At 37.8% G+C, this 17195-nt stretch overlaps 1 protein-coding gene across 2 annotated transcripts in view; it reads right to left on the minus strand.

The window, feature by feature from the left end:
- Positions 1–12879, minus strand: part of SYT1 (synaptotagmin 1) — a gene marked incomplete at both ends in the record, with an annotated part of 121521 nt that extends 108642 nt beyond the window's left edge. For both annotated transcript variants that reach the window (XM_082279559.1, XM_082279558.1), the window contains one exon: positions 12708–12879. In XM_082279559.1, coding sequence (XP_082135685.1) covers positions 12708–12879 — 172 coding nt within the window. The remainder of the gene's footprint in view (positions 1–12707) is intronic.
- Between the last annotated feature and the right edge of the window lie 4316 nt (positions 12880–17195).

The following is a 17195-nucleotide window of genomic DNA, read 5'->3' on the forward strand; positions in this document are numbered from 1 at the left end:
TTCCGTAATAGAACATCCTCACAATTTGGGTCTAGTAAGTTAAGTTTGGGAACTGGTGTGGTAAGGCCACACACCAACAATATTTATTTATTTTAGTCCTATGCTGATGTAAGTATATTACAGCTTGTCTTTACCTCTTACGAAAACCAAACCAGAGTAAAATCAACTTTGAAACAGGCATCAAAGTGTCTGCCAATCTATAAAAAGTGATCCATCTTAGGAAACAGGACTGACACAAAATATACTCCTAACACTTTGACTCCCCTGATACTGGGGGAAGATAACAGAAGTCTGCCCAAAGGTACTATCAGTAGCATTGGAGGCAATTCTGTAATTTTGTCTGCAAGGATTAAAGCACTGCTGGGGTCCAGTCAGGGAAAAAATCTTGAACCCTGTGACAGTCTGATGCTGACTTTGAAATGCTTCTCAATGCCACTCAGTGCTGAAAGGAGCAACAAATTAGTGAAGCATCACATTTACTCCCTGATCATTGCTACAGCACTCCAGTACATCCACCAAAGAACTGAACAACTCACTAAACCTCACGGATGACGTAAACCCAGAAGGAAGCTAAACAACATCATCTGCCAGTATCCTGGATCCCTCTCAGGCACAGAAAGTGGCACCATGGTGGCCTGCTTCCCCCCGAGCCAGTAATGCTGGGGAACAGCAGTGGTGACATGCTGATGCAAGGGCTGCTGTACTTTGGGGGAAACATAAAACCAACATCCTCAGCTTTTCTGGTGATGAGAGATCCCCCAGGATTTTCCCTAAAGGATTGTAATGCCTTACAGCCCCATCCAGCTCTCATTAAACTAAATGGAAACAACCTCAATCACATCTGTGGAAATCAGATGTTTGCTGAGTTGGCTCAAGTCCCAAGTGAGGTAATTACATTCTTCCAACAGCTTCCATTGGAAAATTTCAGTGTGTGTGTCCCCTTCCCAAATGATCTCAAAGTAGCACTCTACTGATCATTTAAACTAAACAACTGCCCTAAATGCTCTTTTTTGACAACAATGATGAAAATGTGTGCAGTGATAATAAGCCATGTGACAAAAGCGGGTACAACTCTCAGCAAGCAGCCCACTAAAAACAAATGGAAGGTATTACACTGGTATTTATGAAGGTCTGAAAAGAAATTTGTTGCTACCACTATATGTGTGTGTGACACGTCTCTAAAATACATTACTTGTAGAGTTACAAACTTTTAATAAAATAAATATTTTATATCAAAATAACCATAGCAAAAGTAAAATTAATTTACATTAAAGTAAGAACCAATGTAGCAGTTCATCTGGTAAATTACAGGATGCATTAGAAATGTTATTTACAATTTTGATCCTCCAAACCACTTGTGTGTAACAAATTTAATTCAATGCACTATTCAGGAGCTTAAAGGTTAGTACACATTTAAATACTTTACCAGACTAAACCTTTGGAGATTCTAAAATCTGCTGTGTAGCATTTCAATACCTGGACTCAGCCTGCATACCCATGCTACACTTAACATGGCTCTATCAAATAAGAATGCAAATCTATTGTCTTTTAAGTTATTTACAGGAGTGGTGCAGGTCAGTAAAGAAAAAAGACTGGAGAACAAGAAAAAACTTGTTCACCAATTTGCAGTCATGCTGCACTGCAGGGTTCAGCTAGCTTTACTATGCCTTTAGGGATTTGGTATCACAAATTATTTTATGTAATGGGGACGTAATTTAGGAGTTTAGTTGGCTGTTTTAAAGAGGATATATTTTCTGTTCCTTTTCTAATAGGAATTATCAGGATAAATATTTGGTTCAACAGAGTAAAATGATTCTTGTCATTACTGTTATGAAATCACAGACAGTTTTCTGGGAAGTAGCAGTGATGTTGGATAGATCTGCTCATTCTGCAGAATCAAAACCCAGCTGTCAGTACATTCCTAACAAAAATGGGCTGTTGAAATTCAAGGATGTTGCACAATTTAAAGACTTCAGTTTATGCATTAACTGAATAGAGAAGAGATTGTTGTAATTAGTTTCCCTTTTCCATTTTGCCTGTTCCTGCATACCTATATCGATATCAAGAAGAGCATTGTGCAGGAATATTTTTGTACTACACAATCACTGTTAAATAAATGCATGGCTGTTTCAGACTAGTCAAGTCAATGTTGACATCTCTTCATGCTATGTTATCACTGTTAACACTATGTCCTGAGTTCAGGGAGGATTTTTTTTGTCCATTGGTCCTCTCCACCCATCATCCTATTTCCCATTGTCCTGGCCACCTCACTGTCCTAACACTTGAAACTCATCAATAAATATTTCATGAGGCAAGCAAATTCAGGAATTGGTATTCTGGAACAGTTTCCTATAAAGTGATTACTATCACTGACTTGTAATCTAAAAGGCTATGCTAGGCTGAAATTTATGAATAGCAAGCTTGCCTTATCTTTGTCTGTCCTCCTTCCCTTGCCCATGCTGCAAGTAAATCTGTACCCATGGCATATAACAAACAAACAAACAACTGACTCCAGGGTTGAGACCAGAAATGCCATATTCCAGCTTACAGCATGTGCTTGATGGAAATTGAGTCCTGAGGTCTTAGGAAACATGATAAAATAGCTGTTTTGGGAAGAAATGTGAGTTTGATACCTAAAGAATAAGCCAAACTGAATGCTGGATTAGCAAATATTTTTCTTGCGCTGATTTTTTCATGTGAGTTCTGGCTAGGAGAAAAGTGTTAATAAATACATATGAAACAGCACAGAAGGAAAATAGAAAATCCACTGAAATCTGGTAAGGAAGAAAGGACCATAAAAGTATCTATAAGAAATGTGTACAAGTTATTGAACATTGTTAACCATGTGAAGAATATATTTCCTCTCTAAAAACTGTCTCCAGTTAAAAAAAAAAAAAAAAGAAAAAAGAAAAAAATCTGATGCCTGTCCTAGTACTGGAGGTTTCCTCCCCACTGGGCTTTATGGGTGATGGTCCTGACACAGGTCTAGGGGAAAAAACTTCTTGTATGTAAATGACTTTCCAACCAAGCAGTTTTCACATACTCCTTCTCCCTTCTTCAAGGAGCTGACACCCCTACTTCACTGTGTCAAATAGATGGTTTGTGTGGCTGCTTCACACTGACAATATAGGAGCTGCCAGCAAAGACTCAGGAGTATTGTTCAGGCTGCAACCTAAAATACCTGAGCCTCAGGTCTTCCTGAGACTACAGGAAACCAAGGGATGAAGCTGGAAAACTTGGATGTGCCTTTCCTACAGGAACAGCTACAGAAGAAACAAGGGATTCACGCTGTCATATTCCGTAACCTTGGCGAAGACATTTGTTTAAGCTCAAGGAGCCTTAAATACCCAGTGTTACTTGCTCATTTTGTCCAAAGGCATTTTCACAGCAAAATGCATAGCCTGTCCTTCAGCCAGGCCTCTGGTCCAGTGAGCTCCCTTACTCTTCATCAGATTGTGCATTGACAGAAGAAACTGAAATAATCACTCTCCAAGTGAGAGAAATCAGGTCTCTAAGCCCAGAGAAAGCGTTTTCAGGCTGTGAATCCCTCTGTTAAAAGGGCTTAGCCTATAGGCCTTCCTGGATATCAAAGTATATGGGATCAGTACCAGTGCAGACACCAGTTCTTCCTTCTGGATAAACCTGGGCCTCCTATTTCTGTGTCATTCTGAAGAGGACCAATGCATTTAACTCAGATTTGTATAACTCAGCTTATAGAGTCTGATTCTTAAAAGCTAAGTGTAGAAATCCTAATAATTTCTGAAGCTCCTTTTTAAGATGTGGGTTGAAATGCCTTTCCCATCTGAAATGATAAACTTCATCTTCCATTTTGGTGCCTCTCACTGTAATAGGAAAACAGTGCCAGCTATAGTACTGAAACATGCCCCCAGATGATATAGGGTCTGTGAGCAAATTAGGGAGCTCTTGCTGAAGTTGGTAATTAAGAGTAGATTCAGACTCTGAAATCTGCACAGGAGTAGGCAGATGGCTTGCTCAGCTGCCAGCTGGAACTCAGCCTTCATGAGGCAGTCATTCAAGTTCAGCACCACAGCTTCTTTCTATGGAGTCAGAGCAAAGTCTTCTCATACCAAAATTCTTCTGAATATTTGAGCCCACTTCCAGAGCTCTTACAAGTGGCTTCATGTTCTGGAAGCAGTAGCGATGTTCAGATCTAGAACCATTCAAGAGCTTGCTTGACATAAAAGCCCAGACTAAAAAAGATAAAATGAATGCATGAAAGGATGCTATGTACCTACAGCATTCCTGAGAGCTCCTCTTGGTGGACAGTGTCTTAGTTTTTCACCCACCTTGGCAATATGGCATTGACGACCAGGTATTTTAATTCATATATCAGTAAAGGCATTCTTGTCTCTTTTAAAATTTTTTAAACACTTTAAAAAACATATTAACCAATGTAAGGAGAGTATTATATATTTACAGACCCTCAGGGAAGGCTTTAGTTTGGACAATTCTTAGAAGCAAACTCACCCAGTTCTAAGCAGAATAGTTAACAATAACAACAAAGAATGACATTCTGTTCTTAAGCCGTGCCAGCTTACAACAATTTCTCAGAATAACAGTGGCATTATCTACTCTTGGTTCTCATAAAACTACAAGAGAATATCTTCTAGCTTGCCATAGTGCCTAGACACAAGTAGCTAAGGTAAGGATGGAATATAAATCTTAACAGTAATTCCTATATTTTCACTGTGCATTTAAACCATGCTTTTTAAAAGCAAATCTACTAACCACAGTCACAGGTGCCTTCTTTTATGCAGCACATTGCTGAAAATGAAATCTTTAAATGTATTCTCAGTTCTAAGTTCAGAACAATTGTTCCATGAACTCTTATTTTTAAAGCAAGATTACAAACAATTATAACAGATATGTGTAATTCTGTAGGCACTTTATATGCAGGGAAGTTTGAAAAAGGCTAACAAAGACTGTGTTTCTTTTGTGCATGTAAACACAATTTTAGTGCACTTTCTCTCACACAAAGTAATGAAATTTTAAGATACATTACCAGAACTGAAAGTAAGCCAGCAACAATGTTCAGTTTTTCTGCTTGTAAATTGAATTCTCTACTCAATTTATAAGGTACTGGCACAACTTGACATATCTATAGTGCAATAAAATACCTACCAGAGTAATTGTAACATACAAAATAATAATCACAGTTATATGCTAGAGGAGACTCCTGGGGGTAGCCTGACACCCCTTGTTAAAATGCCATCACCAAGCCAAAGATAGGTGCTCATCTCTGTTTCTGCTATAGATGAATTTCATCCCCTTGGCTTTAAACGTTCATCTGAATGTGGTTTTTTGTTTTCTTATATTTTGTTAAAATGCCTTCAGCATCATGTGTTTTACAGAAGAATTTCTCCTTCCCTTTATTTCAGATTATACAACTCAAAACCAACTGCTGTTTCTGAAAAGGGTGTTCCAGACACATGCAATCAATAATGTATAATTCTGTTTGACACTGAGGTTACCTTCCCAGTGTGCTACTGGCTTAGAGACAGCATTTCCTTTCTGACAGGACAGTGCATTCTCAAGGTGATGCAGAGGAGGATATGGGTTTAGCCTGCAACAGGCTCTCCCTGTGCTGGGGATGGACAGTGGTGCAGCTGCTGCTCTGGTTCAAGGTCTAGGAGCCTGCTCTTCTGATTTCTCCTTTCCTCCTTGGCTTGTCCAAGGAGCCAAGATAATGGCCAGGGTAGGAATGGGGGACTCCTATTCCTACCCTGAGTGTGTCAGATGCATCGGTTCAGTTTGCTTTGATTGGAAGAGATTATTTCCCTGCCCATGGCTGGGGTGTTGGAACTACATGATCTTTAAGGTCCCTTCCAAGCAAAACCATTCAACGATTTTATGTAACCTCCTGGCAAGCATGGGTGCTTGCCAGTGCTTGATCCAGCTACATTCTGCAGCAGCAGCACTTCTGGGTCATGCTAGAGCAGCTTGTACTTCTAACGGCCTGAGGTTCCTCGCTTAGTCCTGCATGAGGATCAAACTGGCAGCTGTCATGAACGCAGAAGTTTAAGAGGACACGTTAAGGGGAGCCTATCAGAAGGCATATGAAAATAATTCATGGATTGTAAAATGTAATAATGTAAAAAAATAAACAAATGCTGCAAGACAGAATCAATCATTAAAATGCTGATGGAGTATAATTTGGTTGGATCTCAGACTACATGCTATTCCTTCCAGACAAAGATTTTCATCTGCTTCATGAGGTTTTACTTTCATTCTTCCACCCCTCAGTATCTATTCAGACATTTGGGATTTAAAAGATTTTTCAGGATTCCTCCTTTAAAGCAGTCAAAATATGCTGGAACCCTAGAAATAATCACAGCATTTTCATGTTATGAGTTTATAAAATAACAGAGTTCAACTGGTTTTGTCTCATGATATTTGTGTCCTCTGGATGTGTGTGGGCAGTATTTTCAAGCTTTTCCCTATCAGCAGGAGATCTAGAAATTTTATTTAACATAAAAAAAAGGATGAAGTTCTCATCTACGCTCTGGGACTGGGGGTTCAGGGAGAAAACAAAGTAACCTGAGATTTGCATTTAAATTGCTATATTTAGAAATAATGGGGCTTTTTCCTCATCTAATATTGTACTGTAATAGCTCTGTCTTTTACTTCTTCTGTGTTCCAAAATAAATCCTTATTTCTGATTTTCCCCACTTCTTCTCCAGTGTAAAGCTGCATGTATTTGCTTGGCATGAGTAGTTGCCAATGATTTGATGACAGGAGGGGAGACAAGAAGACTTAAATTCATGCCTTCCCACTTCCTCCAGAACTGTTCTTTAGACTTCCCTGAACATCAAGAAACTTCTTTATCTTCTCAAAATCTCTCCATACAAATATTCTTTGCCAAGATACATAAATGGAGTTTGCCAATGTCAGACTGTTCCTAAGCTGAGAACTCTGCTTACTGTTTTGATAAATCTATGTGTGTATACATATAAACATATGTATACATAGTCCTCATTTCTACAGGCAGTCAGCTACTACTCAAGATGATCTCTGAAGCAGAAACTAAATTTTTTTTCGGGACAACCTAAGATATTAGGCAATGACTAACACTGGCACGTGCTGTGAAAATATAAATCATAGCTATTGCTGCAAACTTTATTCTGATTTTGTGGTAGGCCTACTCTATAAATCCACTTTCCAAATCTGAAAGCATTCTATTATCAGCATTTTGCTTCTTTTTTATGAAGTTAGAAAAGAATATGCCCTCTCCTCCCTGTGCCAGTAACACCTGCGCTCCGGGAACCATTAGGAGAAGCCTAATGAATTCATTTTCTGCAAATGATCAAGCTGTCAGGTTATAAAAATTAAGTTTCAGAAAGACCCCAGGAACAAAATTCTCAATTTTCTAATAACACACATAGTCTGGTAATAACTCCTTGATAATCTTGATGCCACATAAGAATGAAAAATTAAGAAATTAACTTTACTGCCATTTATAGAGGGCAATAAGCACTCTTAATACACCTCAGCTGATCAATCAAGAAAGGCGGGAGGGCAAAATAGCAGAGACCAGCAGGGAGAAAGAAATGATGAGATGTGTCTAGGATGACTGCTGAATGCTGAAATTTTTACTTAAATGGCTAAATACATAAATCCAGGATTATTTTATTTGCTAAATTACCCAAATATATCTGTAACTTGGTACTCAGCTTACTAAGATATTATTTAGAATTAAATTAGACCTAAGTCTTACAGTTACTTCTACATTTTTACTACAGTTCTCTCTACAGCCTCCAGTCCCATTTTATTTTGACAGTTATTCACTAGGCCAAGGAGAGGGAAATAAAACTTTCTCTGCAAACAGAATGTGAGACAAGTCTGCACAGAACATCAGGTTTTAGCCTGAATTATCACAGAGATTTGAGCTTCTGGTTTGGGGGATTATCAGTCAGTTGTACAAGATGAATCAAATTTAGGGCTTTTGAACACCAGCTACTGAGGCCAAATGGAGCGGCAAGCCAGCCAAAGATTTCAGAATACAGATTGTACAGAAATGTAACTTTGCTATCTTACATTGCAATTGTATAAAAAGAGCATTGGAAATATGCAATATCTTCCTATTAAAGAGGCAATAACAGTATCCTGGATTCAATGCAATCAGCTATTGCAGCTTTTCCAGATTTTACCCCAAGCATTAACAGCATATCATTATTCAATCAGATGTATGCTGGAATTTTATTGGATTTTTGCTGTCTTATTTACTGGCAGAATGAGGTCTCCTGTTCATACAGGAATGTGCCATTAGAAAACACATCAACATCACTTTGATTTCGCAATTATTAAGTAAACTAGTGGTAATTTATGTCAGTTTTTATTTGTGTATGGTTAGTATCAGTATCCTGACATTTAAAGTCTCCACCCAAAAGCTGTTGCTGCCATTACCACAGTCTTGCTACAACACACTTACTGTAAATGTATGGCAGATATTTTCCTGGCCTGTAGACAAAGACCCAGATGTAAGAACAATGAGAAGGAAGAAGGAAAGAACTGATATATCTTATAAAATCTTTTAATGCATTTTGTTTTCAGAAGAATAAATGCTGGTTTATCTGCTCTGTTTTCCCCCTTTTTTTAGGTGTTGCATTTACTATATTTAAAATGTAAAATGTTAAAGCAGAGATGGTACCTTTTTTCACTTTCTGGTAAAGAGATTAAAAAGTCTGCAGACTAAAGAAAAATAAGGATTGAAAATATAAGAACCAATTAAGTTAGAGTGACATTTATACACAGTTCAGTTACAGAAAAACAACCGTACTGTGATTATGCAAATCAGCCACTCACAACCAAAATGCAGGGATTTACATAACGGAGAAAAAAATTCCTCACAGTTATGCTTCAGTAACTTACCAGATTCCTGTACTTTAATTGTATGACTCACTGTAATAAAATTATCCCACTTGCTTTATCCAGAGTGAAATGTATGTTAGGATATCGCCATTCTGAATGGTTTGTATGCTTTTGGAAGCCTGCGTTCTCCTGTCACAAAATGTGGTGGATGTTCTATTTTAAAGAGATACAAATCAAGAAAAAAACTCTGTATTTTCTGCTTGTACCTATGAAAATTTTAACCTGGTTTACGCACTGCATCACTGTTCTTGAAATAATGTATACTGATACAAACAGGTCTTTTCTTTTTCTTGGAACTTTTATTTCCTCCTTCTACTAAATTCACCCTTTTTTTTGGACAAAACAAGACTTCTCTTGTGCATACATCACAGAAGAAAACACCAGTCTAATTTAAATTGTGCAGCCCCTATCTTGTAGTTTTGCTAAGTGAACTTTAATGGGAATCCTAATATTTTTAGTAAGCTAGTATGTCTAGACTATTTAACTTCTGACATATGTGTGTTCTACAAAACAGTCTTTTTAAAAAACGAATCTTCTATTATAAGCCACATGAAAGGAACAGTATTTATTCAGCTGGATATAGTTTGCTGTACCTTTATCTTTGTTATCATTAATTCCCTGATTAGAATGTTGTCATTTCTTTTTTTTTTTTTTTAATATAAACATGACCTGATACTATATAATTTCTAAGATAAAACAGAAAGAGAAGACTACATAAATTAGTCCCTACTATGGCTTGGCCTTTTTAGCACTCAAGCCAAGTTGATTGCAGGTGAGCTTTTTCACAACACTCTATCCTATTATACATCCACTACATCATGACAGCTTATATTCCATCTGCAGACATCTTAGGCAGAGGCAACTAAAACATTTAATTTTTTATCTCACACATAAGCAAAAGGGCACTGAAAACAAAATCCTCTCGTATTAAGTACTGAGATTTCAAAGCCGTTCCTGTCATGTGGGGATGAACATGAGACCTTTGGAAGTAAAAATGATAAAGCACATGAACTAGAAAACAGGCTTGTCCCTCATCTGTAAGGATTAGAGAACTTGCTGACTACGGCATTCCACTGCCACGTGTAAGACTCAAATCAGGTCTTCAGTTTGAATCTACCAGAGGAAAAACCTGGTCCATGGTCTTGGAAGTGTTCTTAAACACAAGCATCTGTGCTATCCCAACAGGGCCCATGACCGTATTTCTTCTCTCTCACAGAGCAAGGAATTCCCAGAAAGGCACTATACAAACAATTTGGTTTGTACTAATTTACATTCTGCTCTGTTTTAAGAGAGATTCTCAAAAAATTTGCAGCCAGCTGTAAGAGGTTAAGTCCTGAGAACTTTTCCACCACAATTAAATTTTTCTTGGCAGTAGACTGAAAACACAACACTGACAACTCCCCGCTGACATAAACTGAACAACTCATGAGAAAATGCTATAATCTTCCAACATGGAAATGAGGTCTCCTCTGCCCTCCTGCCCCCAGTATTCTGTACACAGCCTAACTAAACTTGTTTTATGTTTATGTTAGTTTATAAATGAAAAATACATACAGAGCTCTGTGTAACGCAGCCCATTCTTGCAGGATTTATTACTGAGGAAAATGGGCAAAAGAGAAATTATCTGGAATATAAAATGCTCAAAACATGTCAATGGCACGAATTTCATATATAGTATTTCAAAAAAGCCCCCACACAAGTCCCTTGCCCCTCTGTAGTACAATGAACATTCATCTTTCTTCTTGAAATGGCAGACCCCCCCAGTACAGCAAAACATTATGTTACATAATTATAGCCACAGCATTTGATAGAGATCCTGGGAAGATCCAATCACATCTGCAGCCTCTATAATAAGAGCAGACAATTGGCATGGGATTTGTGACTACCTTAGTTTCATTTCTCCTCAACAACAATACTGCATGATCTTGGATAAGAGACCAGATTTTTAAGATGGAGGCAATATGTTCTGGTCTCAGTGTCAGCATAAGGTACCACATTTTATAAACACTATAATGTATTTCACAATAAGTAAGACTTGCTTTATGGCCTAATATTCTTTTCTAAGTAAGAATTTTCATTATGTAACAGTAGGGTTTTTTTTCTTTCATGAAGAGAAAATAAAAGTTTTAGTCAATTAAACTTGAAAAGATTCTCCAGATTGGACTTTCCACTTGTTTTTGCTGTGGTTTTAAAAAAGCATGCAGCAGGGCATTCCAAGTTTCTCTCTATCTACAGGCCTCTTCCTACACCTACCAACTACTGAGTTCCTCATACTGGAAACCATTTATGCCTTTGTGAAGTTAAAATGAAAGTTTAAAAATAAGAGAATATCTACATAAAAGTCTCACCTACATTATTTACATAGCACGGTGAAATAAAAATTACAAGACAAATGTTTCAAATTCTGGCTGTTTCTCCCTCAATGTCTTCTCATTTCCCCTCCTTTTTTTTTTACACTTGTATTTTTGTATTTTTATTCTTAGTTTTGTTTTCCCTTGATATCATCAGACAATTTCATTTCAGTATGGTTTGCACGGGACTGCACAAATCACCAAAATAATGGCACGCAAATTTCTTGCCTCTGTAACACCTTAATTCTTGCAAGTGAGAATTTGGAGTGACAGAGCAAAGCTGTTTGCTATCAATTTTGCAAAAACCTCATCTCATCACATTGCCAAGATCCATTTATAGATTAAAAAAAAATTAATATTCTAATTTGTTATCTGTCTTTATCAGTCACAGAGCATTTCTTTACACAAAGGATAGCCTTTTAAACTGAAAATTCTTACATATGTTAAAATACTTCCCTGAAAATATTTTACATTTACTTATTCTTATGAAGAAAAAATTTTTAAAGTTTGAATGACTCTCTAATGCCTGCTGTTAAAACACATACACAAACAGACTTCACCTTCATATTTACAAAAATGACAAAATGATCTGCTGGTAGCATTAGGTAATTTTTCTCTCATTAACAAAAAGAATTTTTTCTGTATTATATGAAATGCCATTGACAATACTGAATTAGTTCTACATGTGATACCAGCATATGTATAGTAAAACATACCAGACAGGTTCAAGAACTCCAGTAAAATCATAAGTAACAGCACAAAACTAATGCTTGTATTTTTTTTATGTGAACAAATTGAGGCCTCAAATTTGAGTCAATACTTTTTAGCACAAACCAAAAGAACCCTGCTGACTTTAGTTCTACTAACTTCACAAAAATATACATTTGTACTTCTAAGTTTTCTGCATAGGTATGTGAACTTGTGCAAACAGCATCAGTGGCTGATCTACTAGAATAACTGAGTGGGAAAAGCATAGTTACATTCATACATTACTGATGTATTACCTATTTTCTTGTGAAAACCTCATTTTCCCATTTCTCTCTGCATCTTCTAATCTCCAAAGATACAAGTCTCCTTGTTTTCTCCATATTTATGAGTTCTTGCCAAATACTACTTCAAGGTAATATGCCCACACACATATGTCATAAACATGAAACCTTAAGTGTTACATATAGGAAACATTTTACTGACTGGTCCCACAGCCACAGTGTTGTTCTCTAGATTCAGTTTTAATGATTCAGCAGTAATTCATCATTAAAAATAGACATAAATTACATATGAGTTGGACTCTCTTTTTCCTACTTCAGTTAATTTTGAGGAACTTACAAAACCAGTTTAATCTTGTGATTTTACCAGCTTTGACTAGAAAACATTCAGTATGCTGTCTAAATAAATGTCAAGGAAGAAAATGTCAAATTAAATCTAGTCTGCCAACAGAAGCTTTTTCATCAATCAAGTTTTACTTACATGGAATTTTGTTCAGTTCATTCATGAACTTCTCTTTTAGCTTAGAAAATGCATCTTCTTTTCCTCCCCCTCCTCCCGGACTGGCTGGCTCGGTGACATTACTTGGAGGGGCTGCTGCTACTGTGGTCGCTGGCGGTGCTGCCAGGGCCTCATGATGACTTTCACTCACCATTTTCACTCCTGGGTAAGCTGCTGGAATAAAAAGAAAAACACAACAAAAAACCAAAAGGTAATATAATTGAAATGTATCTCTCATCAATAAATGAATAAATAGGCAGAATATCACTTGGTTCTCATACTTACTGCGTAAATATGACTGCATTTTCATATAGTTTCAAGTTCTTCATAAAATATTTATTAGACAAGAGAGTAAAGTCTTTTGCAGGGTTAATTTCAGCCAGAATAATTTTATTGTTTAGAGCACTTTTCCAATGGTTTGCATTTTGGAACCGCTACATTTGAAATATCAAAATTCCTGTAAAAATCTCATACAGATTTACGTTTTGCTCTTCAATTTGAAAGTATAAGCAAATTGCGTAATAAATGCTCCCTATGTGCAAATTTCAATGTATTTACATATTTATTTTTCTGTGAGAATTACAGAGGTGTGGATCAGGGACAAAGTTTCTATATAGGAAATAAATGAGGTGATAAGGACATAATACACACTTTGTGATTTCCTGTTGAAGTAGTAACTTATTGTTTCCTATTTAAAGCTGTGTATCAAATAGAAATTGATTTGCATGCATTTTTATCTTTACTAAGTGAAGACAATGTTCTTTCCAGTTATTTAGTGTGACACTTGCTACTGACAATATTCTCTTAAATTATTCAGGTATCTTACTGTATTCATGAAAATACAACATCTGTAGGGAGTCTAAATGCAGCCATTTTGAAATATCTATGAGGCTGTCACAAGCATAATCCCATACCAGTTTATTTTTAATTTCATGTTGTTTAATGGGCATTTTGGAAAACCTTTATTTGAACGTATATTACTGTATTGGGTTTGCATGGCCAAGTGTTGGTAGTGGGGTGGCTACTGGCTGGTGTCTGTGAGAAGCTGCCAGACACTTCCCCCACGTTCCGCAGAGCCAATTCCAGACGGCTCCAGGATGGACTTGCTGCTGACCAAGGCCAAGCCATCGGCAATGGTGGTAGCACCTCTGGGATAACAGATTTAAGAGGGGAAAATACTGCTGCACAGCAGCTACTGGGAGAGAGGAGTGAGAATATGTGAGAGGAACAGCCGGGCTTACACCGAGGTCAGGCCTAAAGGAGGGACAGGAGGTGCTTCAGGTGCCAGAGCAGAGATTCCCCTGCCGCCTGTGGAGGACCCCACACTGGAGCAGATGAGTGCCTGAAGGAGGCTGTGACCCCACAGGAAGTCTGTGCTGGAGCAGGGTCCTGGCAGGACCTGTGGCCCCATGGAGAGAGGAGCTCACACTGAGCAGGTTTGCTGGCAGGACCTGGGACCTCACGGAGGACCCACTCTGGAGCAGTTTGTTCCTGAAGGACTGCATCGTGTGGAAGGGACCATGCTGGGGCAGCTCATGGAGAGCTGTACCCCATGAGAAGGACTCAAATTAGAGAAGGTTGTGAAGGACTGTCTCTTGTGGGAGGGACCCCACACTGAAGGCAGAGAAAGAGTGTGAGGAGTCCTCCCTCTGAGGGGGAGGGAGGGCAGAGACAATGTGCCATAGACTGACTACAACCACCATTCCCCATCTCCCTGCACTGTTGAGAAAATCCAGAGTGAAGCTAAGCCCTGGAAGAAGGGAGAGGTGAGGGAAGGTGTTTAAAGATTTGGTTTCATTTCTCAATACTCTACTCTGCTTTGATTGGTAATAAATTAAGCCAATTTCCCTAATTCAAGTCTGTTTTGACTGATGGTAATGGGTGAATGATGTCTTCATGTCCTTAATTTGATCCAGGAGCCTTTGGTTGTATATTCCCTCCACTGTCCAGCTGAGGAGGGGAGGAATAGAGCAGCTTTGGTGGGAACCTGGCACCCAGCCAGGGTCAACCTACCACAGTCACATAGCAAAGAATTTTGGGCCAGTGGGATGAAGGTGAGAAGATATGCACAAAGAAATTTCAGCAACACAGGAAGGCTAGCTGAAATGTTTATCCAGGTTTTGAAAACATTGTTCTGATTTTCTGCTGCATCATAAATATCACTGATCTGAATAACTTCAGAAAACCAGAGGGAGAAAAGGCTTGAGAAAAAGCAAACATTCATTATTGCTCTGATTGTACAATTGCTTGCAGCCCCAAAAGACTTATGGCCTTTAACCTTTACCTGAGAAATTTAAACATCAACATAGGAACAAAAGGCAACACATCAAAATCAAAGGGGCATAAGAGCACCTGACTGCATAAACTATGATGAATCATGACCTTTCTTGTCTTATGCAATTGTTTTCATGGATGTTGCTAAGAGTGCCCAAATCACTAAATCAAGATAAGAATTGGCTTTTTGTCCTTCAACTTCAGTTCTACACGTCCACAGTCATGAAAACCTGCAGGTGCAGACCTCACTGCAGCAGAGCAAACCTTTTGAAATCATCCTCACCATTCCTATCATTCAACAGGGGCTTGCACACTGGTATAGTCTGGAATACAAAAGCCATTCCCCAATACTGTCGTATGACGAAAAAGATTTTAACAAAATAGGGGGTTGGTCTTGTTCTGAAGAAGCAATTTGGTGGATATTTTGTAGCAATTTTATTGATGCAGCAGCGAATAAAGCAGTATTCCCTGCCTGCCCATCACTTCTGTCCTTGCCCTCAAGTCTATAGCCTAATATAAAATCATGCTGATGTTGACACAGAATATGTATACAATACAGCTCCATAAATATTTCATAAGCATGTGGTCTTAACTATTTCCCTGTAACAACATGGGAGCAGTTCACTATTAAAAGCAGATGAAAACTGATGGAAAGATTCCAGTTAATATCCATGAACTTTGGCTCAAGCCTGAGATACCTGTGAGTATTTCCCCAATTGCCTCACAAAACAACAAATGGAAAAAACAAGTGGTACATAATTTGGGTAGCATGAAATAACATGCCAGCTACTCCAGACTAAGAGGCTTTTTCCATGTGCTCTGATGAATGCCAAATACTATGAAGCAAAACATGTAGAGTCACAAGCTGTAAACACTAGTGCTGTTTTATGTTATGGCATTTTGTCAGTGACTGTCAGTTAAGCCAGAAGGAAAGTTGTATGTCATAATTAAATCAAAATTAAATTGCTTAATTATAATATATTGCTTAATTATTTCAGGCCTGGCAGTTGACTATTTTATTTTGTAATGGAAGACAAAATTTGCAGTGATGACTTTCAGCTAATTAAAAATTAAGGCAAATGTAATTTATTTGCTTCTAGTTTTGGAACTATATTTTGAAAATATGTTTAAAGAACAAATTTGAAGCATTACACTTTGATTTACTTAAAAGGAGGAAACCCAACAAAACAGACTATTCCTGTGATCTCCAGGAACAACCCTCAGTAGAGTCCTAGTGCAGTTAGAGGTCACTTTGTCTAATGAGGCATGCACAAACGGTTTGAGACTTGCTACAGAACCTTTGACCTTTACATGCCAATGACACAGTCCTGGTATTTCAAAAAGGTGTCGAGGGGCTGAAGAGGAATCTTGACTCAGAAAAAGCTTTCTGCAAAGAGCACATGCCCACTTGCTTGTAACATCTGATGGCTTTTGTACCTCTAATGCTGCAGCTTTCCACAGTAACGGTATAAACACCATGGTATTAGAGACTGCAGAATACAGAATAATTAGATTTAAATTGGCCTTTTTAAAAAAAGGGGGTTACATGAATGCCGCAGTGCATCGCTCAAGGTAAAGATCTACAAATCACTAGCAGATTATCTGCCGTGTATGAAATGGTAGGTGCAAGAAAAAATTTCTTCTAAGTTAGAAAACGAAATGTCATACAACTCAACTACAATTTCTAGTTCAATGTTCACTACAATGTTTATCATGCTATGTATGAAACATCACGTTTCATGTGCAACATCCAGTCATAAATGAGTACATTTGTAATCATAAATAAAAGTACAATTTAATTTACGTGCTTCTATAAAATGCAGCATAGACTACATTTCCTGAGCATGTCAATTCTTTGGCATACCACTGCCCATTCACTGCCCAGTAGTGCCATATAATCATTGTAAGACATGTGAAACAATGAACAATGAACAAACACATGGATTACTTCAAAGTAATGCTTGTTTCTATTCAGAAGCAGGTATGTGCTGACTGAAAATCCAGTTGAACCCTTGAGGAGACCAGGCATTTAGAGCTTTACTGCTTCCTATGCCAGAATAACTCTGAGAAACATGAATTATCAGCTCAAACTTCTACATAATTTCTACATAATTTCCTCTGAAAATAAAGCAATTGAGTAATACACATATACAGTCTGGAGTTTTGTAAGAAGCAAGGGATTTGGTTATGGAGGTA

The sequence above is a fragment of the Coloeus monedula genome, assembly GCF_965178545.1.
Source record: "Coloeus monedula genome assembly, chromosome: 4".
Classification (NCBI taxonomy): Eukaryota; Metazoa; Chordata; class Aves; order Passeriformes; family Corvidae; genus Coloeus; species Coloeus monedula.